Source organism: Buteo buteo, chromosome 4 (assembly GCF_964188355.1).
Source record: "Buteo buteo chromosome 4, bButBut1.hap1.1, whole genome shotgun sequence".
Taxonomy (NCBI): domain Eukaryota; kingdom Metazoa; phylum Chordata; class Aves; order Accipitriformes; family Accipitridae; genus Buteo; species Buteo buteo.
Window position 1 is genome coordinate 47,215,952 of NC_134174.1, and position 27,809 is coordinate 47,243,760.

A 27,809-nucleotide genomic window follows, 5' to 3' on the forward strand; every position below is an offset into this window, starting at 1 on the left:
GAATATACATACAGAGATCTTCTGGGGCACCAGGGACAAATCCAGCCATGGATTCATAAAGCTCTTCATCGGAGCCAGGATTCAAGGAACATTTCATTAACAGATCAGTGGACAGATGAGCCATGGACTCATAAACAGACTCATCCTCCTCGCCTTGCATCAGCTCTTCCTTAATGTGACTCTTCAGCATATCTGCAGTTTCCTGGAGAGGAAGGAGGGCAAGAAAAAAACCCATATGTTCAAGTCTCATTTAAATAAAGAATCTGGAGAATCAAAGCAAGCAAAATATATTTCACTCTCCCATTGCTGATGGAAAAAACCTTCTAAAAGCAGCCTATTCCCAAAGACTAAGGCTTCTCAAAGGAATTAAATCCCCACTACAGCTGTCTGGGCCCAGCCTTCAAGATCTATGTTGAACAGGTAACGAATGTGAAAAGTTGGTGCTGACACATTCTGAATAGCCATTACAGCTCACTCCCTCAATTTCACGTCCTACCTGATCTCTGCAAACTCCTCGAACATAAGTAAAGCTCAGTCTAAAAATACAAATGCTCGTCAAATACTGTTTTGGGGTAAGCGTAGCTGACCATAAAGGGGAAAGCTTGCCACATGTGGAGCACTTATAAGAAAGCAAAGTTTTAGCTTTGGTGTAGATTCAGTTTCAGTTTCTTGGCCTTAGCAGCAGCAAATAACACCCAGAGTGGGAGTACACAGATCCTTTTCTGTGAGACTAACAGGAAATGTCACAGCAGGCAGCTGTTCATGTAATACAGGCAACTTTCGATTCACAGGACAGCAGAACCCTTTCTCACATATTTGCAACATGGGGTGGGGGGACTGGGAAGGGAGGGCAGTGCACCAAACCACCAAACCACTCAAGGGAGCAAAATTCAAAGCTTCATCCCAGCCTCCTCTCCAAGTTCCAACTATGTCACAAGCACAGCCATAGTTGCAGTACTACAAGATATTCTTCCACCTACAACCACCACCTCACGGGCCTTCAATCCACAGGGCATGTGTCAAAACTGTCTACACATGCTTCCCTCCACAGTCAAGATGGATCAGGCAGGTAGCTCATGCGATGCTTTAGAAAGGTGTGGAGGGACTTTTGCCAGAGAGAAAATAAGGTGAGTAAAGGGGTTTACTGGGTTTTCAGATATCCATACTAGATATCAGATCATTTGTTTGCTCTGGTACTAAGCTGCACAGATAGCTTCATGGTCAGTAAGCTGGACCTACTCTTAACACAGTTCTATCACTGTGCTGGTGGAAAGGAGGACATGGGAGGAGCACAGTACTGCAGTAAGAGGTTGGAAGGACTTCCTAAGCATCTCTCACTTACTCCAGTGCAAAGATTTTAATCACACAATTTACAGTTTCTGCAGCCCTCCTGATGTCAGAACAGGGAATGACTTTTATTTAGCTCTAGTATATATATAACCCTAAATTTATGCTTATGTGAAGAAGCAAATCCCAAGTCTAAGAAGGACCCATGCCTCCAAAATAGGGCTTAAACACTACTGTAATTGGTTTGCAGAACCACACTAAGGCTGGCAGATCTATCACCCACCATTCAGACAACTGTTAGGGACAATTACACACAACTTTTCAACTAAAAGTCAAGGGAAATAAAATCTGTTCAAGAATTCACATGATCTGAGTCAAGGAGCTACTTGTTATTTTGAAGCATACAAGCTGAAAACAACTCAAATGGAAAAGAAAGGTGTGCATGGGGTTTATCCTAAGGACACCACAGAAACAATTGCCTGGTGCAGGTGGAGACAGGTCCATGTCATAATCTGGAAAGGGCAGAGTACTGTTTTCTGGGGATGGGGTTAGCTCAAAGAGAACTGAAATGTGAATTGAGCTCCCAGAATGAACAAGTAGGGAACGGACAGCTATTCTAACACAGGAAGGAATGGATTTAAAGTGGAGCTGGCAGACTACACAGATCAGCTGTGAATGAGCTAATAAGCAATCCAGACTGTACTATGACTAATCAGAGAGCACCTCAGATTGTACCTTCCCAAACATATTCTGTTCCCATAATTACTCCCCAAAGTAAGTGGGATGAAGGGGCTATAGTTTTCCCAAGATCAGAGGTTAGAAGAGTACAGCAACCACATCCATGCACAAACTTCATTGGATGGATGGATGATAAGGAAACCCAGCATGGCAGTCTCTGATTCCATCTTATTTGCTCTGTGGAAAAGCCCCAAGAACTTCCCCAGCTCCAGAGATGCACCCAACCCTCCAGCCTGGAAGCTTTCAGGGTGGCTGAATGTCCATCTTCTACACCCTACCATACCACATTGCACCCTTTATTACCCCATCACTCCTGCTCCCACAACACTAAGTGTCAAGATTGGTGCCACTGCCCACACTTGCTGTGGGAAAATGCAGAAGGACTGCTGCTTCCTCTTACCACATATTCATCAATGAATTGGCGGAGGTCCTTAAAGCCATGCTTTTCTGCTATGGTGTTTGGATAGTGGCCATATTTGTTGGCTACACTGTAGGCCTGCAGTGCTCCAGGGCATGTAAGCAGCAAGGCGGTGAGGTTCTTCAGCCCGTATCTTGCAGAAAAGTGAAGCAGTGTTGGCAGCTCCTCATCCCTCTGATCTGTAAGGACAGGAGCCTGTTAGAATCTAAGTTTCTCTCTAGCAGCAACAAAGCCAGTAGGTGAGAAACAAAATTCCTAGTAAACACATAGACCAAAGCAGGTATGAAAGCCCTGAAAAGCATAGATACAGTTTCAGAATGGAGCTAACTCTGCACAATTAACTGACTTATCTAGCTGATCTCCAGGCTTAAGTCCTATGACGTTTAGTGGGGAATCTGGCATTGTAATAGCTTAATGTGCGTAGGATCACAGGTTTGCAAGGACCTCTTAGATCATCATTCCAGTAGGACCCAGTTGCTGTAAGGCAACCATTCATGGTGCCACACCAATCCAACTGCTGGGTGCCCACTGTGCACCTTAGAGCAGAGTCATGGGGTTGGGGGAAAAGGACTGAGCTGGGGAAAAATGCCACATGGGACTGGGAGAAGAACAAGGGAGAAAACATGGGAGACTTTTGGGGGAGCATCATTTTTTCACTTTGGTTGTGTTTGAAGCTGTGTACATAGCTGCATCTGTCGCAGTGCAAGGAAGTGAGACTGATGCGTGTAATAAAAAAAGGGTCACCCGACCCAAATGGCAATCCCCTCTCTACACGCATGATCAGAAATTTAGCCTCCTGGATGAGATCCAAGATTTTTGAGACAGCCTATGCAGGTACCACACACTGCAGTGTTAAGGCACTCCAAGGTAAAACGACTGATACAGATGAAGTTTAAAAAGAAAACAAAAATATTTCAACTTACTTGTTGTCATATCTTCTTCTTCCAGCTGGTTGATTCCAAACAGGTGTAAGCCACTGGCAGGAATATTCTTCTTGAGTGACTCAGTCAACAGTTTGTCCAGTGCTTCTATGCTATATGGAACAATTTTAAAAGCCTAGAGATAAATGGAAAGTGATTTTGTTTGAGGGAGTCTGGAGATTCAGTTAAGGTGAGATTTATAAGGTGTTTCTTTATTTAGCACATATCAGAAAACAGTAGGCATAAACACTGAAAGTAGCAATGTTCAGGTCAAGCAAAGAACATGAATAGCTTCCTGGTCCAGAAACAGAGTATCATTAATTGGAGCAGAGGAGAACCATACACTCCACAAAAAGACAGAGTACCATGAGAAAACTCACTCATGCAACTAGAAGCACAGAAAACTGTTACTGTCTACTTCCTTGACAGGTAAAAATCTTACTCTGAAACTGTTCCAATGAAGTGTCACTCCTGCTCTAAGTACAAACTAGTCTATTTTGAACTGCTCTGGTGTACACTCTGGGTTTGGCTTTTGGACTGGTTCTTAGCCAAAGACTGGGAAGCATGCCTATTCCCCAAGTAGAGGCACAGCCCAGTACCAACTGCTCCATAACTTGGAACTAAAAAGAAAGGGAAAGACAGTCTCCCCTGACTCAGGTTTGCTGGTGACTAACACTACTCTGTACGCTTCCACTACACGGCTGATCAGGGACATACAGGCAGGCAGCAAAGACAACACATCTGGAGAACTTGCTTGTGCACACTTTACCCCTCTGACAGGGTTCAGGTACCACAGCTGTGCAAAATATGATATGAGAACTGAGGAGTGGCTTTAAAGAAATAAGTGCTAAGAATAAACAAATCATTTTATGTTACTCCATTCAGCTAGTATGAATCTCTGCTACCTTTTCACATGTTTTCCAAGAAGCCTCAGGTACAAATTTCCAAACAATTTATTTCTTTATGGTACTTTGTTATATCAAGTTCTGTCATCCCAATCTTTTTAAGTCATTGAGGTCTAAATGTGAATGTTGATTGACTGCATTTTTTTTTTTAGCTGGATGGCCTGAGTCACCTTAGCCAGCTATTTGCTCCAGAAAGATCACCCATGCTTTTGCTAAAAGGGGATGTTAAGGTTATGTGAAAATCCCTACATGACCTTGCATTTCTTCACTTCAGAAGAGCTACTTCATGGCAAGCATTTTTGCTTATGTCCGCTTGTCTAGCCTCTGAAAGAACTGGTTTCCAAAGCAGCTATTTGCTAGAGTCATTACCTGGCACATGAACTGTACGGGGTTGGCTGCATTAGCCAACAGACTGCTAATTTCCTCCATGTCGGTATGATAGGTGATGCTTGTTTCTCCCACTATCAAGTCCCCTGAATATATCTGTAGAGTCACTGTCCCAGAGGTTAAATCTTTGAAAAGAAAGAGAAGAAATCACTGTTAAGAACAAACAATGGGAATGAGTCTGCATCAAATACCCTGAGGATAGGAGGAGTTTGGAGATACTGCCAGTGGCATACCAAAACAGTTTCTATTTGTACTGAATTCATGAAGAGTCATGAAAAAAAGGAGATGATGCTGGTCTGAACACTAGGTAGGAAAGTACTCTGGAACTACCATCTTCATAGATATGTCAATGTACATCACCTGTGACCTGCTAGGTCCTCTGCTAACAGTTGTCTGGACCACCAATATTAACAGTACACTACCTCAAACTAGAACACCTCATGTCTCTCCACCCCCGGCTTTCTCTGGAGCAGTCTCTAAACCATGCCATAAAATATGAGAGCTGGGGAAGAAGGGGAGAGAAACCAGAAAAGTCACTAGGGATTTTGCAACCCCTGTCAGCCTCACTAGTCTCTGAATGAAATCAACTTAAAAGAATTCCAGCTTTACAACTTTACCCATGCACAGGATTTACCTCCTACCTGCACCTTGGGAGCTTCTTGATGTTTTGTCCAGTGTATATTCATAGGTCTGAACTTTCTTTTTGAAACACAAATATTTTGAATCCTACTGAAATTAATCTTTCCCTGCTTGGCTGTTAACAACTCAGGAAATGATGAAATAGTTCAGTCACATGCGAAAGGAATTAAAAATATATTTCTCTTACTGCTAGAAACTGCAGAGTTTACATAGTTGTATACTCTATCAACATGAAGGTCACACTTATAATTCAAAGTGCAAGTTAGTTTCCAGGTCCATGTTTAAATTATAAGTCTTGATTTAAGACAGATTAAGTTGAACATTTTTATGTGGCTGAAGTCACCTTCTTTAAATCAATCCACCTCACTGACTTTACAGAAGTTGCTATAATGACTATTAGTCTCTATTTTCAGAGCTGGCACAATGACTTTTCAAGACGACAGACCAAAGTAGATAAAATAACATCATACTGGGAAACTACTATCAATCTGTAAGGCACCAAAACCTTGCCCCTAAAGTTTAGTGAACCTAAAGTTTAGACAACCTACGGTTTTGTAAATGTAAATACCTAGAGTGACAGAACATACCTAAATTAAAAGGCAAGCCAGGATAAATAGTTTCAACTCTGATCACAGAGAGATCATCACACATTAAGCACATGTTGTTATAGTCATGCAATTGTTTACTGGCACTTACCTTCTCTCGGTGCCCTGCCAATGCTAATGTTGTGGTGGTTATAACACACAGTTAAGTTCAAAGTGCTTTACAAGCTGCAATCTACTCTCAGAACTCCCAGTAAGGTGTTTTCACACTGCAACCCTGCCTCAGCTGAGGGGAAAACAGAGCCCCCAAGCAGCAGTCTCAGTTCCTCATCACAAAACTATCATAGATGAGAATGCAAGTTCAAGATTCCCTGGCCTCAAGTTTTCTTGTGTTGCAACCTTTACCTTTATCCCTCTGGCACTTTTCAGGACAGGCAGATTGAGATAGAAAGGAAGCAGTGGAGGGAGGAGAGGAGGAAAATCTCAGCCCAGCTTACTTGGAGCCTCCACAGAGATTGCGTACTCGTTCTCCACCTCAGCTGGCACACGCACAGATGATGCATTCTCTGGAGAGAATTCAACTTCAGTTTTCACTTTGCCATCTAGTTTACATTTCATGATAATATAAACTGTTGTCTGCACCTAAGAGAAAAGGCATTACAACATGCAGGTTCACAACATAAGAACACTTACTTTGTTAAGTCCCTTTTCTAGGGATTTTGTTGTCATTGCCGCTAACATAAATTATCATCTGTCATTTTCACGGTTCTGAATGGTTTTCAGGAGCATCTTCCAGTCAGAGTAACTGGGCATATGGCTTTGTTACAGCTTGCACCAGCATAGATACATGCATTAAGCTGACAAAACTCCAGATTTATCAGCTACATTGACAAACTGAATAAGCTAGATTTATAAAATTATTTAGTTTCAACTCTATCAGTCTCTTCCCTCAAGCAGCACAGCCCTGTTCTGAACAGAAACAAAGGACGAAACTTAGACTTTTCCCATCTGAGGGAATGCTACACTAAGAAATGCTGTTTTTCAGACAGGAAGCCATGATCCAAGCTCTTTGGAGTCACTTGCAGGACATGCACCAGAATTGTCATATTAGACTGCATCCAGGCTGTGGAGTTAATTGGTTCATTACAATCACCTTACTCCACTTGCCACCCCTAAATCTTACCAGAATGGAAGATGGGAAGTCAGGAGTGTGAACGTGCCTTACAGCACACAAGACAAGCAGCTATGTTAATGAGACTATCTGTCAATAAGTGACATTGCAGCCTAGACAACACTGGGCACTGCATGTTACCAAGCTACTTCTGGGCCTATGGAACTGAACTCATGAAACATAGACACTGAGTACAAGGAGCTGACAGGGAAGGTGACAGAAAAGGAATTAGGGACTAACTCCCAGGCCTGTAAAGCTGTCCATTACAGAGCAGCATAATGGGTTGCAACAGCCCACAGTAAGAACGTAGCCCAAGGAGTGGCCATACAGTACCCCACACCGTATGCGGTCAGGCTGCACCACCGGATGGTCCCCAGTGCTCTTGGATGATCCATGTTCTTCACTCATGGCAAGTCTGTGGGAGTAAACTGGGTTCTTCTCGTCTTCTGTTTCTGTATCAGTCACAGAGTCACAGCCTGAGTCTAAAATAAAGCATACAGAGTTCTGTTACATCACTCCCCTTTGCTGAAAATGCACATTGTACAACATCCATCCTGAGAAACAGCAAGGCAGGTGGTGGGGTGGAACTTGCTGCTCTTCTCAAAGTAATGCTGAGAAAAGGGGATATAGCTGAAGAAAGGGAAACTACAGAGCTTCCTCTTTTTTCCCCTTAAGAGGATTGCTGGGAAACATTCACAAAGACACAAAAGTGCTGGAGTAGCACTGAACATGCTTACAAAACAAACAACAATGCCACTCTGCTGAGATGGATAGTCCCTTCTCATGTTAGATAGGAAAATTAGTATGTCAATGTCTAACATAAGAATGATCGGCAACTGGACTCATCTGACTCCAGCTGCACTCCAAGTTCATCGTAGGATGGGCAGCAGCCTTTAGTCTTCCTCTCCTAAAGTAAATGAAGAAAAACAACTTTTCCTTCATTTCAGTAGTATCTTTAGTTTTCTGGATCCTGCTTATGTTGCTCACCCCAACTCCCAAGTTCATTATTGTGTTGACAAAACACAACATGAGGCAGTAATCTGAAGGGATCCCATTCCTCCAGCACAAACTGTAAGCTCCTGTATCTATACAAGACTGAAACTGAAATGTACCAGAGCCTTTGCATTGAAGAATAACAGTATTCTACCCAAGCAGACCCAAGAGTAGAAGTAAACCCATGTAACCCTACAATCTGTGTGTACAAAACAATGTTCTCATTCCTGTTCCCCAGTAATAGCATGGATATTGATGGAAGAGCAAACAAACTGAATTTATACCACTGGCTGCAAAAAAAACCTAGCAAGAATTAAAATAGATTACAGGTCTCCTACCGCTGCCAGGAAAAACTTTCCTCAACTAGAGAAAGGAAACAACAGATGATTTTGTATCTACTTAGTAGAGAGTGCTTTCTTAGCTAGTTTCTACCTCTTGATTCATGATTCACACCTTTTTTCCCGTCCCCCAAAACATGGGGTGAAAGACACTGACTTCTCCTTGTCAGAAGACTAGCATGAATTCTTAAAACTCTATCTCCCATGGCCAAAATTTTCCAAACCTTGGAAAACTGTGGAGCAGTCAAGGATTTAAGATAACATTTTGGAAGTTACTTATTATTTCCTACTTACCTTAAAACACAACTGTAAAGAGCAGTACGAATTATTTACTAAATAAAAATCTCAGATTTGGACCAGCAGAGTTTTTATATGAGTAAGAAACGTTCTATTTAAAATGCTCAGTCCTGATGAGAAAGACCTAAGTGACCAATTGCACTGTCTAACCTGTGGCATCCATACAGTGAAGCTGCCAACAGCCCAGGTTTTACTCAGAATCCTCCACCTCTGGGTACATCAAGTTTCCACAAATCAAGAGAGCCAAAGTTATTAAGGCAGGCTTCTATTAGGAGTTCATGTCCTGCTAGTTTCAAACAGTGTAGCTAGAAGTCAGTCAGGTATTTAAATCTAGACTTCATCATCATCATCATCATCATTATTATTATCAAAGACTTAAACTTAGGACATTTGAAATTCTGTCATGCACACCTTCCCCCCCCTCCCCCATATTTACTATATATTTAAATTGAGTTTTATGAATTATATGAATGCAACTTTGTTTTCAGGAGACAGGTTTTAAGCCACAAAATTTTACCGAATCATTCAGCCGAAATTTTTGTCACAAACAGTGGTACACTTACACTTAACTTTAAGTATGCAAATCACTCCACGTGGCAAGCAAGCCTACTCACGAGTACAAGTAGATTGCTGCTTTAATGTTTGCTGTAGAAAGAGTAGAGCCAAAAATCTGCAGCTCTAAAGTTCAAGTAAGGCATCACCACCACCACTGACATTTCTTAAACAAACCTAGAACAGTACATGTAATTTAGCAAATAGATTTTAATACTGCACCAACACAGATCTGCAGATTTGACTAAGAAACTATTTTGACACAAGGCTACATACTGACGGTGGTCTTTTGGATTTTCAGACAGTCGTACCAAGTGTTACAGAAAATGGACTGAGGTTTTAAATTCCTTTATTCAATATTTTAATTGATACTGTCCAAAGTCACTAGCTGCAAGAGCCAGACCGCAGTTTAGGGAACCCTTCTTGTAGGGAAAGGTGGACTACTCCCACCTGGGAATGCCAGACTGCCCAGCTGCCCAGCAGAAAATAAAGCACTGGTCCCACATCATTGCCTTACATGATAGCTATCACATCAGGTGCTTGGCATATACAGAGCAAGACACCATGTCTTTCAGGGAGGAGAAGAAGAGGCAACTGTTAATAGAATAGTGTCTCTGTAATCTCTGCTGGTTATTTCCAGTATGATTAAATCAGAAAGACTAAGCTCACCGCAGATAAGAGAGATCCAGTGGTGACCAAATTACAGCAAAGCTTTAATGTTCCTGCAACATATGCACAAGTTGACACTTGCCAGCATCCTGATACTAAGGGCATCATTCCCACCCCAATATGGAACCATTAGTGTGGTAATTTGTACCTCACTTGCCCAAAATATGGTCCATTTCAGAGGAAAATGAAACCTAAAGCTGTGGATCTCAGCTACAACATCTACAGTAAGCAAGGATAAGAGGGAAGCAAGGAGAGAACAAGCCCCCCAGTCCCTCTGCTTTACTGATGTTATTTGATAATAGAAACAAATTAGCAGATAAAGAATAACTTGAGCTTTTAAGAAATTCTGGCATTGCCTGATCCTGTCTTGCACTTCCACATTCTTGCAACAGAGTTGACTGCCCGGAGGTCATATGTAAGAACAGAGCTGTTGGGTAATATGGGAAAAAGCAAGCAATGTTAATCAGTAATTGGATTAACAGCTGACGGAACAGGCACTCGGAGTCTCAGGTATGAATCATTCATCTGTTTTGTTCATTCAGAAAATTCTGAAATTGCAAATTACCAACTTCCCACATAAGCAGTGAAGTGATGCTATGACCATCTTGCAAGTTCCAGTCATGTCCTACTGACTTGTGAACATGCAAGCAAGCACTGGAAGAGGAAACCATCCCATTACATTCAATAACATCCATGCTCTAAAGGGACATGTTGTTAGATCGGGCTTCCCACTCACTAAGATACTTGAGTAATGACAACCCATTTGCATATACAGATTCAGCAGTTATATCATTGTAATGATACCCAGGTTAGAGAGGCCATCACTGAGGAGATCAACAGACTCATTAGAAAGTTAAGTGAATACCTGAATTGAGCTTCTCCATGAGCAGCTGCTGTAGGTCAACAGCTCGTGGTTTTATAAACAGCTCTGCCTTGACTGGAGGGCCTTTCTGTTCCCCTTTAAACAGAGGCTACCTCAGGCCACACTCAAGTCTGTGAAATACTTGTGAGAATAGCAGCAAGGGGAGGAGATGTGGTCCAAGAAACCCAACCACATTTCCCCTTGAAGAACGTGTCCCCCTCCAGGAAGTGTCAGTAGCAGCGCTGCAGACAGCAGCCCTGTGCCGGCCACATCTTGCCTGCCCTGCCAGGCTCCCCGCACAGCTGCCCTACAGAAACTCACCCCCTGGGAAAGCCCAGGGAAAATGTAGGCATGGCCATGTGCTTCACGAGCCATTTAGTAGCTTTAAAACTAATATGAAGCAGCCAGTTATTTTGACGTGTTGCTGTACAGCGCACGCAGCTTGCTCCGTCATACATTTCCTCCTGGCTAAGCTGGCAGGCTATCGGCATGGAGCTGACATCTGTGGTTTCTGAGAAGTCAGCCCTTACACCACAGAACACGTGAATGCTCAGAAGGAGTCAGCAGCCTGTCCAGACCACTCTGCCACCCAGATATTAATGCAAATGGCACAACTGGACAACAGCTTGTCTCTATAGGTTCTGCATGTGCGGACTACCCCCTCACTGGCATCTGTGAACACTTCCCACTCCATCCATCGACCAGCTCACCAGGTGAGACAACTAGCTTTCACAAGGCCTCAGACTTTCATCTCAATACACCCAGAGCAAGAGGGAGGGCCCTCAAAGAGAGCTCCTGCTATCACCTGAAGCTTGCAACCAGCCAGCCTCCTTTTCCAAGTGTGAACAAGGACATTAAGTCTCCCACAGCAACTCCAGCTGCATTTGTGAGAAGCAGGCTGACAAAGTAGTTAGGGAAAGCAAGGGAAGTTACCTTTCATCATGCTAACCTCAGAGCCCCTGCTTTACCAAGGACATACACACTCAGCAGGGAAACCTCCTGCAATAACCCCTCAAAACTGGGTTATACTGTAGCAACATTTTCCCTTTCAACAGAGTGGAGAGAAGCATGCAGAAAAGCCACAGATGAGAAGAAAAAACACAGGAAAATGTAAGACTTTGTAAAACTGTCCATACAGAACAAATAATGTATAGGACATCTCCCCCTTCTCTCCAAACGCCTCACTCCAAGCACCTCATCTACACGCATAGCACCTGAAAACAGATTTTCAGTTCTACAAAGAAAGTGGTCATGTTTCATTTTGCCCTGTAAATTTGGAAGTGACAACAAACTAGTTCTCATCCTCCAACACAGAAACAAGCTGTATTTTACTATGCCAAGTTTTGCTTGAGCCAGTGTGTGCACACACACTTGTGCATCTCATAAGGAAGCTGTATCCTTATGAAGAATACAACTGGGTTATCAAGAGACCTGTTGACAGGACCAGTGTTTCAGCAAATTGTGAGAAACCAGAATGTAATTTGTGTTTACCTTTGTAACCCACTAAGACAATACATCTCCTTAATACTCAAAAACACACATTACTCCACAGTTCCTCTATAAAGCACATCTTGTCCAAACTTCAAGGAACTTCACTTCAAGGAAGTGAATGCATCTGTTCACTTCTCTTGGTTCAGTGTTCCCAAATGCTGCTTCCAGTTATTTTTTAATTCATCTTTGAAACAAAAAGGATTTGGAGAAAGCTGAGTCACCAAAAGTTGTTTACAATGCCAAGGGCAACTCCATGTCACTCCTGTAAATACTGGAAGGCAGAGATGAGAAAGTGGCCAATAAATACCATACTTGGGTTGCAGGAACAGGAAACTCAGCACATAGTTCTGAGAACAGTGAGGTTAAGCAAGGAAAGTCTGAAAAGCCACAAGAGTGGAGAGGACACAGAAGAGAAAGCAAGAAGAAAAAATATGAAAAATGCCAGACACTAGGAAAGAGTGGTAAAATAAAAACCTCAAGCAGATGGGGAATTGGCAGATAACAAGAAGGTAACCCACAGGATCAAAGGTACCTTCTGTGGGAATATTCCCGTTTAGGGACAAATGTCACCAGTAACTTCCAGTTGGCCACTTGGGCTGGGTGCAGTTTTTAATTATTCCTGGCACTCATTATTCATGTCAGATGACAAACGAGACTGAGGAGGCAAAGTCAACTGCAAAGCAACTGCGATCAGACTGATGCGTACAACCATCGCACCTCACATGACATTTCCTGATGTGCAGAAACACAGGTAGGAATCCCAGATGGGAAGTCCTTCCTGCATTAGCAATGGATGGAAATGGGAACTGGATTAACACACCATTGAAAGTCTTGTCATGGATACAGTGTCACACAGGTAACAACTAGGAAACTGCCTACCACACATCATCTGCCCAGGCAATGCTCCTCAGCCTCCTCTACCTTGACTGCAGATGACTACTGGATCGGCTCTTATAGTTCAGCTTGGGATCACTGGTCTCCATCCCCCTCTTCCTCAGTAGCTCATGAAGGTACACTCTTGGTCTGTAATGCTGCAGGTTGCATGAAGGCACCATCCACAAAGATCTATCACTGGGAAGTTTCACAGAAGCTCAGCCATTTCCCCAGGATGACAAGACAACACTCAGTAATCCTATCACAGATTAAAGAGGAAATTGCAATTTGTGACTTCTGCAAAACTCTTCCAAACTTACAGCCCTTGTTCATTCACTAGCAGCCTTGAGCTGAGAGCAGGATGTTTAACATAAAGAACTGGATGCACCTGAGATAAGATTGACTCTTACAGCTGCAACATGCAAGACCTCAGGGAAACCACACAGTGTAAATCCAGCACAGGTTTTCCTCCAACCCCAGTAACAGACAGATGTTCACCAAATACAGACCCCTCAAAATACTGTTCTGAGATTGTACCAAATTCTGCTCTTACAAACCTCATCAGATGACCTTGCACAGTCCTGGAGAACAAATGTCTTCTTCCACTACCTAATAAAGCACATGAGTACCAACACTGCCCCTACAAGCGCCATTACTTGTCCAGAAAAGACAAATGCACAAAAGCTCAAACACACACACACCTTACTCCAGAGCTATCCTGGCTTAGTGAGTCTGCTGAGTTGAAAGAAAAAAAAAATTAAAAAAAAAAATCCGTGCATTCATCTGGGGGCAGATGTTCACAACAGAAAGCTACAGCAGTTTAAAATACAACTGCACCTGTCACAGCCCTCTTTCCCCTTCCTGTTTCCCCTTCTTGTCTTTATTTTCACCAGAGGCTATGGCCCACACAGCAGAACCAGTGGAAAAGAGCACGTGTTTGGCTGCGTCAGTGAGATGCAGGACCAGGATCTCTGCTTCAGCAGCTGACAATGGGGGTGTAAGCTAGGCTGCCATTCCCTGAACTTCATGAGGAGGAGGAGCATTTATACATTTCACTCATACCTACTGCAAAGACAGTAGCTGCCAGCTCAGGGGTGAAATGCAGAGTCCTCCTTGTAACACAGAGACAACATAGTTTATCTGACCATGTCTACACTGTGCTACAAATGCGAAGTGTATTTAGCTTGTAGTTCTTTCACCAAGGTTCAAGCAAACATGTACCACACTATGCCTGCCTCAAGCTAAAAGCATGCCTGGCTATTATGGTTCAGAAACTGCAAGCCAACTCATTATAATTCTTTCAGCTCTCAGCCTGAGGTTTCTCACAGGCCTAGTGGTCAATTTGTGACAGGATTAAGTGTACAAACCTAAAGAACTAGCTGGGGTGCACGGGAACAGGACAGAGGTGGGAAAGAGCTTCTGAGGAAGATACAGGGTTCTGGCCACCCAGACAACAGATACTGTGTACATGACCAAAATCTCAAGAAAGAGTGTCTGGAATAGTTCACTTCAACCCCCGTGCCATGAGACAACACATACTGAAATAGTGTTTGCATGGCTGATGATTTTTATGGGTGCCAAGAATCACATTACATCTGTCACTGATTCAAGTCTTCCTGAGCAACCACATGCAAGAAACATGAACATCCAACTTGCTGATTAATTATCTCTCCTCTTGCAGTATCTCCTTGCTTCAATTTAAGCACAATGCAGAACACTTGCATGACAGAAAAGACTGACCACATAAAAGCACACAAAGCTGGAATTCCACCTAAGAGAGCTGGGTAGCTGTTTTGGAAACATCCCACCAGGAGATCCCTGTTTGACTGAAGGTGTGGTTCTACAAGTGGCTTCAGTAGATCTAAGGGCACATTACTACTGAAAGGGCAGTCCTGCCCTCTGTCGTGGTTTAACCCCAGCCAGCAACTAAGCACCACGCAGCCGCTCACTCACTCCCCCCCCACCCAGTGGGATGGGGGAGAAAATCAGGAAAAGAAGTAAAACTCCTGGGTTGAGATAAGAACGGTTTAATAGAACAGAAAAGAAGAAACTAATAATGATAATGATAACACTAACAAAATGACAACAGTAGTAATAAAAGGATTGAAATGTACAAATGATGCGCAGGGCAATTGCTCACCACCCGCCAACCGACACCCAGCCCGTCCCCGAGCGGCCAAAATCCCTGCCCCCCCCTTCCTAGTTCCTAAACTAGATGGGACGTCACATGGTATGGAATACACTGTTGGCCAGTTTGGGTCAGGTGCCCTGGCTGGGCATGAGAAGCTGAAAAATCCTTGACTATAGTCTAAACACTACTGAGCAACAACTGAAAACATCAGTGTTATCAGCATTCTTCACATACTGAACTCAAAACATAGCACTGTACCAGCTACTAGGAAGACAGTTAATTCTATCCCAGCTGAAACCAGGACAGTATCCACCCCTTATTCTATACCATTGACGTCATGCTCAGTTTCCATACCTTTAGTTACATTCTGATCAATCATCACCACCCTTCCATCTCTTTGAGACATACGACCAATGATATATATATATATAAAAGTATATACACACAGAGATATTAGTTCTTTAGTTCATGGGTTATGTTCATAAAATGTTTGTTGAGTTCATTTAGTTTCCGACTCTGGGCTCCATCTGTCATACCAGTCTGTCTGGGCAGGAGGGATGGTGCAAAGTCCTCTCAGTCGGTAGAGCAGAATTGGGCTTCTGTGCGGTGTGAGGAGCAGATGACATTTGATGCAGCAGGAGGATGGTGTGCACCGTTGGATTGTTGCATGCTGGAGTCAGTTCCGGTTCCACCTCTACGGCGCTTTGCTCAGTTTTATCACAGTTCTTTCTTGCTTGATCCAAGTGATTCTTACTATAGTACTATGGATATAGCATATGACAATTATAGTAATGATAACATACAGTAGCAGGGTTATATAGCAACTAATATCATACAGTTTAATTCTGGCTATTTTCACCTAAAATCAAGTCCCCTTGAGGCACACATCGGACTTCTCCGTCTTTTCGCATCACCCACCAAGTGCACCCAGGCCCTTGAGCAAAAGCAATCCCACGAATGGGTTTACCTTTGCCTGAGGCAGGAATAACCCAGACTGTTTTCCCTAACATGTTTTTCATGTGCACTACAGGGACTTTATCCCCTTCTACAGTATGTAAAAATTCTGATTGGGCAGGGCCACTCCGATTGGCAGATCCTCTGGTGTTGACTAACCAGGTGGCTTTTGCTAGATGTGTATCCCAATGTTTGAAGGTTCCACCCCCCATTGCTCTCAATGTAGTCTTTAACAGTCCATTGTATCGCTCAATTTTCCCAGAGGCTGGTGCATGATAGGGGATATGATACACCCACTCAATGCCATGCTCTTTGGCCCAGGTGTCTATGAGGTTGTTTCGGAAATGAGTCCCATTGTCTGACTCAATTCTTTCTGGGGTGCCATGTCGCCACAAGACCTGCTTCTCAAGGCCCAGGATAGTGTTCCGGGCAGTGGCATGGGGTACAGAATATGTTTCCAGCCATCCGGTGGTTGCTTCCACCATTGTAAGCACATAGCGCTTGCCTTGGCGAGTTTGTGGGAGTGTGATATAGTCAATCTGCCAGGCTTCCCCAAATTTATATTTCAGCCATCGCCCTCCATACCACAGGGGCTTTAACCGCTTGGCTTGCTTAATTGCAGCACATGTTTCACATTCATGGATAACCTGTGCGATAGTGTCCATGGTCAGGTCCACCCCTCGGTCTCGAGCCCATCTATATGTTGCATCTCTTCCCTGATGGCCTGAAGTATCATGGGCCCACCGAGCCATAAATAGCTCACCCTTATGTTGCCAGTCCAGGTCCACCTGAGCCACTTCAATCTTGGCAGCCTGATCCACCTGTTCATTGTTTCGATGTTCTTCAGTGGCCCGACCCTTGGGTACATGAGCATCTACATGACGTACTTTTACAACCAGATTCTCTAGCCGGGACGCAATATCTTGCCACAGTGCAGCAGCCCAAATGGGTTTACCTCTGCGCTGCCAGTTGCTCTGCTTCCATTGCTGTAACCACCCCCACAGGGCATTTGCCACCATCCATGAGTCAGTATAGAGATAGAGCACTGGCCACTTTTCTCTTTCAGCAATATCTAACGCTAGCTGGATGGCTTTCACCTCTGCAAACTGACTCGATTCACCCTCTCCTTCAGCAGTTTCTGCAACTTGTCGTGTAGGACTCCATACAGCAGCTTTCCACCTTCGATGCTTTCCCACAATGCGACAGGACCCATCAGTGAACAGGGCATATTGCCTCTCATTTTCTGGCAGTTTATTATACAGCGGGGCTTCTTCAGCACGTGCCACCTCCTCCTCTGGCGACATTCCGAAATCTTTGCCTTCTGGCCAGTCTGTGATCACTTCTAAAATTCCTGGGCGACTGGGGTTTCCTATGCGAGCCCGTTGTGTGATCAATGCGATCCACTTACTCCACGTGGCGTCAGTCGCGTGATGTGTAGAGGAGACCCTCCCTTTGAACATCCAGCCCAGCACTGGCAGTCGGGGTGCTAAGAGGAGCTGTGTCTCAGTACCAACCACTTCTGAGGCAGCTCGAACGCCTTCATATGCTGCCAATATCTCTTTCTCAGTTGGAGTATAGCGAGCCTCGGATCCTCTATATCCTCTACTCCAAAACCCCAGGGGTCGGCCTCGGGTCTCCCCAGGTGCTTTCTGTCAGAGGCTCCAGGTAGGGCCATTCTCCCCAGCTGCAGTATAGAGCACGTTTTTAACATCTTGTCCTGTCCGGACTGGCCCAAGGGCTACGGCATGAACAATCTCCCGTTTAATTTGTTCAAAGGCTTGTTGTTGTTCAGGGCCCCATTTAAAATCATTCTTCTTCCGGGTCACTTGATAGAGAGGGCTTACAATCAAACTGTAATTTGGAATATGCATTCTCCAAAACCCCACGACACCTAAGAAGGCCTGTGTGTCCTTTTTATTAGTCGGGGGAGACATAGCTGCTATTTTATTAATCACATCCATTGGGATCTGACGACGTCCATCTTGCCATTTTATTCCCAGAAACTGGATTTCCTGTGCAGGTCCCTTGACCTTACTTTCTTTTATGGCAAAACCGGCATTCAGAAGGATTTGGATTATTTTCTTCCCTTTCTCAAAGACTTCTTCTGCCGTGTTGCCCCATACGATGATGTCATCAATGTATTGCAGGTGTTCTGGAGCTTCACCTTTTTCTAGTGCAGTCTGGATCAGTCCATGGCAAATGGTGGGGCTGTGTTTCCACCCCTGGGGCAATCGATTCCAAGTGTACTGGACACCCCTCCAAGTAAAGGCAAATTGTGGACGACACTCTGCTGCCAGAGGGATTGAGAAAAACGCATTAGCAATGTCAGTTGTGGCATACCACTTGGCTGCCTTTGACTCCAGTTCGTATTGAAGTTCTAGCATATCTGGAACGGCAGCACTCAGCGGTGGTGTAACTTCATTCAGGCCACGATAGTCAACTGTTAGTCTCCACTCCCCATTAGACTTCCGCACTGGCCATATGGGACTATTAAAGGGTGAGCGAGTTTTGCTGATCACTCCTTGGCTCTCCAGTTGGCGAATCAACTTGTGGATGGGAATCAGAGAGTCTCGGTTGGTGCGATATTGCCGCCGGTGCACCGTCGTGGTAGCAATTGGCACTTGTTGTTCTTCAACCTTGAGCAACCCCACAATCGAAGGGTCTTGAGAGAGACCAGGCAGGGTAGACAGCTGTTCAGTGCCCTCCGTCTCCAAGGCAGCTATACCAAAAGCCCATCGATACCCCTTCAGGTCCTTAAAATACCCCCTCCTGAGGTAGTCTATGCCAAGGATACACGGAGCCTCTGGACCAGTCACAATGGGGTGTTTCTGCCATTCATTTCCAGTTAGGCTTACTTCAGCTTCCAATACAGTTAACTCTTGGGATCCCCCTGTCACACCAGAAATACAAATGGATTCTGTCCCTCTATAACTTGATGGCATTAGAGTGCACTGTGCGCCAGTATCTACTAGAGCCTTATACTCCTGTGGGTCTGACGTGCCAGGCCATCGAATCCACACAGTCCAATAGACCCGGTTATCTCTTTCCTCCACCTGGCTGGAGGCAGGGCCCCTCTAATTCTGGTCAGAGTATTCAGTATTCACTTCTCGTAAAATTGGCTCAGAAGTCCCTTCAAGAGGATCGGAAATAAAATCAGCCCTTCTACTCTGTTTGGAAACTGGAGCGGCATTTTTCCTGGTAGAATCCCCTTTTGTGGTGGTTTTTCCTCGCAGTTCACGTACCCGTGCATTTAGGACCGAGGTAGGTTTTCCGTCCCATTTCCTCATGTCCTCTCCCTGATCACATAGGTAAAACCACAGGGCACCTCACGGTGTGTGCCTTCTATATTCTCTCTCTTGGGCAGAGGAACGCTCACTCCTAATAGCTGAGACATTGGTCCGTACACGTGTGGAGTAGGACATATCCTCTTTGAATTGCTGGAAATCCTCAGACAGTTTCTCCACAGCTGCAATGCAGGCTTGTAGGGAGGAGGAGAGATTTTCTTCGTATTGACGGAGTTGGCGAGCCACTTCCTCCACTGTCGGTGCCTCTTCATCCTTCCAGGCCATTATTGCCAATGCGTTGGCATAGGATGATGGTGCGCTCCGTACAAACTTCCGCCACATGGGTCGTGTGCATTGGACTTCGTCTGGATCTTTGGGTAATTGTGGGTTGTCCGGGTCATGATGAATTGTCTCTAGCACAGCTAATTCCCTCAGATATTGAATACCTTTTTCCATGGTGGTCCACTTGCTTGATTGACATATAACGTCTTCCTTAAAGGGGTACCTTTCCTTCACACTTGACAGGAGTCGCCTCCAGAGGCTGATGGCTTGTGTCCCTCTTCCAATTGCCTTGTCAATGCCACCTTCCCTGGCAAGCGATCCCAGCTGCTTGGCTTCCCTACCTTCTAATTCCAAGCTATTAGCCCCATTGTCCCAGCATCGGAGAAGCCAGGTGATAATATGCTCACCTATACGGCGGCCAAAGTCTTTTCGCAAGTCCCGCAGCTCACTCAAGGATAGGGACCGGGTTATTACCTCTGGTTCTGCCTCTTCCTCCGGTTCCCGTGATGACCCTGGTTCACCTTCATCCTTCGCTAAGCGAACTGATTTTTTTGTATATTTCTTTTTCTGTACGGGGGCAACTGATGCTGGTGCAGGTTGGTCCACTGGTTCAGTTGCAGTATCCCTCACCGGGTTTTGGATAACCGCAGTGTCTGTCGCCGAGGTTTGGGTAGCAGCAGTACTCATTGCTGGGGCTGGAGAGACCACAGTGCCCGTCGCCGAGGTTTGGGTAGCCCGAGTTCTCGTCGCCGGGGCTGGAGGGGCCGCAGCGCCTGTTGCCAAGGTTTGGGTGGCCGCGGTGCTCATCGTTTTGTTATTAGATCCACAGACTTTCTCTTCCCCTTGAGGGTACTGAGTGGTGTTGAACAGGGCTCGATAGGCATGGGCCAGGCCCCAGCACGTTGCAGTGATTTGTATCTCTCTGGAGCTGCCGGGGTGACAGCATACCTCTTCCAAATATTTTACTAGCTCTTCTGGATCCTGCACTTGTTCAGGGGTGAATTTCCAAAACATTGGAGGTGCCCACTTTCCTAGGTACTTGCCCATGCTAGCCCACACACCCTGCCACTCATAATTATCTAGCCTTGGGGAACATCTCTGGGTGATCTTCTTAAACAGCTGTTTAACCTTAAACGAGAGCTGAACCACATTCAGAAGCATGCTAATTCCTAGCAGTAGGGCTAGGACCGTGCTAGTCCCAACATTCCAGGAGTATTCAAATTTTTCAAAATTCTCAAACACCATTGTAACTGGACTGAAGGAGAAAGGAGAGGGGAAGAAAGGTACCCCACCCACAGACTGGTTTTCCATGGAGGAAAGGTAAATGGTATAATTATTAATAGTTTCCCACAGATGGCTCCCACAGTATAAAGGTGACAATGCTAAATGCAAATACCGGATTAATCCCACAGCCGATGACTTTATCATACCATAAACCAGAGTTATACCATACATCAAAGCGAAAACCTTAATCCACCTCCCACGGATGATAAGCAGTAGAAGAGGAACTACATACAACAAGCGAGGTGATACATAACAGAGCCTTAAAAACCAGAGCAACAACTCGAAAAATACATAAATCAACATAATGAACGCTTAAAACAAATTTGTTTTAACAAGCTCTCGTCAGGTTTGTCGTTATCTCAACCCTTCGTGCCCCACGTTGGGCGCCAAAAAGGACTGTCGTGGTTTAACCCCAGCCAGCAACTAAGCACCACGCAGCCGCTCACTCACTCCCCCCCCACCCAGTGGGATGGGGGAGAAAATCAGGAAAAGAAGTAAAACTCCTGGGTTGAGATAAGAACGGTTTAATAGAACAGAAAAGAAGAAACTAATAATGATAATGATAACACTAACAAAATGACAACAGTAGTAATAAAAGGATTGAAATGTACAAATGATGCGCAGGGCAATTGCTCACCACCCGCCGACCGACACCCAGCCCGTCCCCGAGCGGCCAAAATCCCTGCCCCCCCCTTCCTAGTTCCTAAACTAGATGGGACGTCACATGGTATGGAATACACTGTTGGCCAGTTTGGGTCAGGTGCCCTGGCTGGGCATGAGAAGCTGAAAAATCCTTGACTATAGTCTAAACACTACTGAGCAACAACTGAAAACATCAGTGTTATCAGCATTCTTCACATACTGAACTCAAAACATAGCACTGTACCAGCTACTAGGAAGACAGTTAATTCTATCCCAGCTGAAACCAGGACACCCTCCCTCTCCTTCAAACAGCTTCTCTTGGAATACCACTCTTGCAGTCCAGTGCCACACCAGATCATTCAGCCAGATGAAAGGTGAAGAATGAGGCAGACAACTCTCTTTTGCAGAAGTGCATGCTAAGGTCTGCCTGTGCCACTGATGAAACTTCCCCCAGGAAACTCGAGATCCACTGTTATTCTCAAGTCACTTTTGAAAAACACATTGAAAGCTTTCTGCAGTAATAATGAACAGCCATGAAAATCCTACAAAATGTAACTCTAGAAGCAAAACAACTGTTCAAGTGCACAACAAAGGTCTTTGAAACAACCTGAAGTCTGCCCACACATCTCTTCAGACCTGCTCTGTAAAGCATCTTTGATTTGACCACACACTTCTGCAAAGATTTTGCAGAAATTACTTCAGCTGTTCCAATTTTGGAAGAAGCCATCAGTGATGGTCACTGGGCTCTTACTTTAAGCAGGTGTTTTAAAGCCTTGCAGTTCACATTGGCAGATACTTAGAATTAGGCTTAATCACTACCTTAAAGCAACCTGTGGGGAGATTATCAGAACTATAAGCTACAAAGAAATATGATTAGTATTTGCGATGTGCATGAGGTCTGTTACAGCCCAATGCTTCCTAACCACACCAGTTTCTGTACTTTACTAGTTCCAGGCTATCATTTCACTGTCTCTGTCTAGAAAGCTCTTATGCACCTATACAAGCACTTCTTGAATCTCATACTGTCATGAAAGATGAGCCGTGAAGTATTGCTTTTAATGTGCATAAACTGGGACTTTATGAAGCACCTTGATGACAAACAATGCATCCATCCTGCAGCTAGGAAGACTATTTCAACTGCTCAATCTCGTTTGCTGCAGATGGATAAGGACATTCATGCATTTCTCTCAATATCACTTGGGGGCTTAGTTAAGGTTTCTCTGATTGCTTTAACCAGCTCTCTGAAGTCTCTGTGTTTCCAGCATGAAGTAATTTATAACCATACTAGCATCTGCAAGGAAAGGCATGCTACCAGTATGTTCTCTCAACCTTAACTCCTGTGCAAGAGCGTCACAGTTTCCTCTCCTTGACAGGCAGTGAGAACCAGCCAGGCTGCAGAGCTCCCATATAATGAAGTGGACTCTCACTGCACCCAGAGGGCTGACTAATACCTCACCCGTTCCTCTTCAAAGAGCAGGATCAAAGAAGCATATCTTCTATTTCAACACAATATAACAGAAAAATACCATTTTAAGAATACACTTAATTTTGCCCCTTCAAAGAGGGAAAAAAAGAAGCAAGGGAGGGAGGGAGGACTGCAGTACAGCAGATAATCATGCTACCTCATGTCTTCAAGGCCACTCCAATAAGCTGGCAGAAATAAATGCTGGATGTAATTCCCTGAGACAGGATTACTCAGAACATATTCATCCATAGAGCACTGAGAGCCAGAAGTAAACACCAAATGGTCCCCAGCTTCACTCTTCTCTGTCCCCTTAGTACATTGATTCCTGTCCCTTCCTACCACCAGCTTTCTTACTTTACTGTATGTCTGATATCCAAACAGACTCTGAAGATGCAAGCAGATATCACAAACTTGGCACAGGCATCCACATCCAATCTGCAGTTTCTAGAACCTCCCAAGGGCCAAAATGGATCTTGCAGAGAATGGCAATTGCGTACATCGGACTGGAAACTTCAGGAACATTGTGAGGACGTGGGCTCAGTATGAGGGCTTGAAGAGATCAGCTGGGGAGGAAAATACAATGCTAGGATCTCATCTAGGATCTCATACAAACAAGTGAAGAGACTGCAGCAGGGCTAGAGGAACATCACAGTAAGTTAGAGCTGCATGAACTAGGGTCTGCTCACAAGCTGGAGCCTCAGAGATACAGCATTAGCTCTCTACCAATATAACAGGTCCCAAAGCACCATTTTCTCTAAAGGCCAGATATTAAGGAGGTAGTTTCATAGAGGCATTGATCTGACATAGCTTCATGATCCTTCTGTAAGAAGATGACCAGGGTTGTCAAATCAACTCGCAGAACTCTTTTTGGCTGCTTTATTTCCAGGATGTATCCTTTAAGGGGGTGGCACAACTTTCCCATAAAGCACTTGACCATGTCATGCCTCTTGCTAGCAGGATTACTTCCTGCATCCAATGTTCCTCAATGGCCATGCCTTATGAAATTTAACAAGCAGCACAGGGAAGAGTTGCTACAGCATTCAGGACTTGTTCTGCCTCCACATGCAACAGCAAACTACGCAGGCACTGGAAATCACACTACAGCATTCCCTCTTGTAGGAACATGTTCCCATACAGGACAGAATGGACCTGTGGGGAGGGAGGTTACATTTCCCAGTTTACAGCATCCCTTTCACTACTGCCTCACCTGCAAGTCTCAGTGTTAGGCTGACAGAGTAGTCCTGACTGAAGTGCTACCTGCCAGAAACAGACACAGCACAACAGATACAGTAGCTGCTGTCAGAGGAATAGTTACCAATGCCACTGTACAGTACGAAGCACCCACACCTGAATTAATTGTTGTAGTAGGCACCTGAGATAAGATCACCAGTGTCCTATGCTGAAGGATGCAGCTCTGTTACTGTCTGGTGGCTTTCGTGGTTTCTAGTGAAAACTTGCCCTTAAAAGTATTCAATGTGAGTTAACATATTTTTAAGGGGGAGGAAGAAAGGAAAGAGTGTTCAAATTTATCCACAATCCTATCCACAAAACTATCCTGAAATAGTTACACGGTAAAGCAGAAGGTCATCAGCACACCTAGGCCTAACATGGAGCTTGTCAGGGCAATCAAATGAACGAAGTCTGACACCCTTCCATAGAAAGACTACTGGCCCATGAGCTACTCCAGGTGAAACCTGCCTTTTGGCAGAAATCTCAAGATACATAACAAACAGGAATTTATGTATCATCACTGAACAAATAATTTATCAATAACTCCCAAAATAACAGGAGAGCGGCTCCTGCCAAACTTAAAAATTCATTGTGAATTTAGGGCTCTAGCCCTAAATGGCAGCGATGAGCAAAAGTTAGCAATCAAATAATTACAGAAGCATCAGGCTGAAGGGAACCTCCTGCGTACTACTACTTCGTCCCCCTGGGTTCAGACACACTTGAGAACATCTTATGCATCTCTCCAATCTGACCTCAAACTCCAAGTAGCCTATTCCAAGGTTACTTTATCTTTACAGTTTGAGTCCAGCACAGGACCACAAAGATGATTAAAGGACCACAGCATCTTTCATACAAGGAGAGACTACAAGAGCTGGAACTCTTCAGCCTGGAGAAAAGAAGACTCAGGGAGATCTTATCAATGTTTACCTGATGGGAGGGAATGAAAAAGAGGGAGCCAGACTCTTCTCCATAATACCCGCTGACAGGACAAGAGGCAATGGGCACAAACTGAAACACACAAAATCTCATCTGAACACAAGATAATGCTGTCACTCTCAGGGTAGTCAAACACTGGAACAGGTTGCTCAGAGAGGTTGTGAAGTCCTCACCTGCAGAGACATTCAAAACCTGACTGGATATGGTCTTGGGCAACCTGCTTTATCTGACCATGCCTGAGCAGCGAGGTTAGACTAGATGATCTCAAGAGGTCCCTTCCAACTTGAACGAATCTGTGATATGCTCTCAAGTTTCGTTTGTGGTTTCACCAGTGCAACAGAAGAAAGTCAGGAAGTTAATTCAATTCCTTGACATGTACAGGAGGGAGAATGTTAACAGCTCATGCAGATTCTGTTATGCCATTTCCCTCCCAACAAAAGCTCACTGCCTTAGTCTCTGGCATCTCTTGATGAACCTCTCACTAGGTGGAGTAACATTCCAGCTCTTGTTCATCTATACGCCTCCAGCAAAATTCTCATCTTTCTTCTAACTGCCCACTGTCCTCCACATTCACCACATACTTCCTTATACCCACTTCTAACCCTCCTATTTTGCAAGAAGTTTGCTCATACAGATCTTTCTTTCTTGTCTATTTCATTGCATGAGAGCTCTGCTCAGCCAAGGCTGCACTTGTCCTTCAATAGCATGGGTCACAGCTGCTGTTAACATTGAGTTATCACCTTAGCAATCTCCAGCAGATGTCAACTTCCCTGGGTTTTTCCCTGCAAGAGTTTGCTTGGGCGCAGAAAGTTCAAAGCCACTGATTAATTAGTAAATGCTTTGGAAACATCAACTTTTAAAGCAGGAAATGGGAAATTTCTCAAGACAACATAGGTAGGGGCTGAAATAAACTGGACAAGTTGAAATGTGCATAATACAAAACAGATGTCAGCTGAGCTTTGAGAACACAGGAGGAAGAGAAAGGTTGCTGACTCCAACTGTGCAGCACAGACACCCAGCTGCCCAGTGCACACAGCACAGCATGGTGTGGTATCACAAGGCAGACAAGAGGGCTTAAGTAGCAGGCCGGTCACTGCAGCCCGGCTGGTGACTATAGCTTGCTGGCACTGAGCTGGCTTGTACAGTACCATCCTGAGCATTTCCATGTCCTTAGCACAGTTATTGCATAGCCTGAAAAACTTCCCCACAGATAACAGGAGTGCCTGCAAATGCAAACCTTCAGGCCCTCTGCAGTTTGCCAGGATTGAGAAACTGTAGAAGTAAAAATGCCCCATCTACAAGAGAGCAAGAGTCAGTGTCAGCACAGCTAGTTCTCAACAAGGCTAGATGAGTGCTTCCTCATTTCTGAATTCATACTAAGCTAATAAAAATTAAAATAGCTTTCAGCGTGTGATGTCTGGGGGTGTCATGTTCCCATGATGCGCTAAACAAACCACAACCTAACAGCTGCACTACAGGCAACTGCATAGCCTGAGCAGGTCCAGTGGACAGGCTCTGGAGAGTTATTTACCCTCACCATGTCCTGTGTCATATGCTCCACTAGCTCAGGATTCAGTTATTAGGAATCTGAAGCTCAGTCATTTTTGCATCAGGCTTAGTTTTTCAATGTGTGCTGACACTGCTGTTAGAAGTACTGGTGAACATGTGTGGAGAGAAGTACTTCCCAGAGGAAGACACCCAGACAAATAACTTCAAATATGGTCATAAACTTTCTCTGCTAAGCGCTGTAGGAATTGAGGGCTGCTTTACTCAGGAAAAGTTCACAGTCTGCTGTAGATAATGGACTTTACTGAGACTTTCTAAAAGCTCCTGACTTCAAAGCCTTCATCTAAAATCCTAACAATGAAGTCCTGGGAGCAGAGCACAGGCTGTGTTTCTCTATGGGAAAGGTCTGCTGTCACAAGCACTCTTACTTTAAGTCACTCATGCTGGGGCTGGCTGCAACCAAACTATAAGGCAGATGCTAATTTTTTATTACCAGCCAAGAAGAAAGTTTTCACAGTTTCACCCAAAAAGGGAACTATGTACACCTGGGGTTGTCTTCTCTTCAGAGGAAGCATCAGAACATTTGCATTTGAGGCCATTCACAAAACCTGGTCTGTAGAATCACGCAATGGAAGAGGTCACCTAGTCATTTTTTTCCCCACACAGAGGTAGAATCTGACACATTCATCCAAATACTTTTGCCATGAAACAAGCCTATCTTAAGTAGATTCTTCCTCCACAAAAGTCAGAGTGACAGCGGATGGCTTGCCTTGGCAACTGCTCTGATGTGCACGAAGAAACAGCCTGACATTACTCAACTCTTGCATGCAGCTGACAGCTCACATCAGGTAGGGCTCCCATAACAGTAGCAGAAGTTCAGAAATTCTGAATCTTTGTGTACCAAACTATTTGAAAATGCTACAGCAGACTCCACAGCAAATGAGTTTGGTTTAATCTCATTTTTTCTCTCAAATGTGTTCTAGATATACTGAAGTAAGTTTGAAATCAATATA

The 27,809-nt window shown here is 44.4% G+C and overlaps 1 protein-coding gene across 5 annotated transcripts in view; it reads right to left on the reverse strand.

Annotated features, from left to right (window-relative positions):
- The window catches only part of PIK3AP1 (phosphoinositide-3-kinase adaptor protein 1), a 55,497-nt gene that overhangs the window by 16,764 nt on the left and 10,924 nt on the right, over nt 1-27,809 (reverse strand). For 4 of the 5 annotated variants that reach the window (XM_075025889.1, XM_075025886.1, XM_075025885.1 and 1 more), the window contains 6 exons: nt 7,341-7,489; nt 6,334-6,478; nt 4,638-4,780; nt 3,367-3,499; nt 2,426-2,622; nt 13-202 (listed from right to left, as the gene is read on the reverse strand). In XM_075025889.1, coding sequence (XP_074881990.1) covers nt 13-202; nt 2,426-2,622; nt 3,367-3,499; nt 4,638-4,780; nt 6,334-6,478; nt 7,341-7,489 — 957 coding nt within the window. Of the gene's footprint in view, nt 1-12; nt 203-2,425; nt 2,623-3,366; nt 3,500-4,637; nt 4,781-6,333; nt 6,479-7,340; nt 7,490-10,721; nt 10,804-27,809 lie in introns of those variants that run through there. The other variant, XM_075025887.1, reaches the window with a different exon arrangement.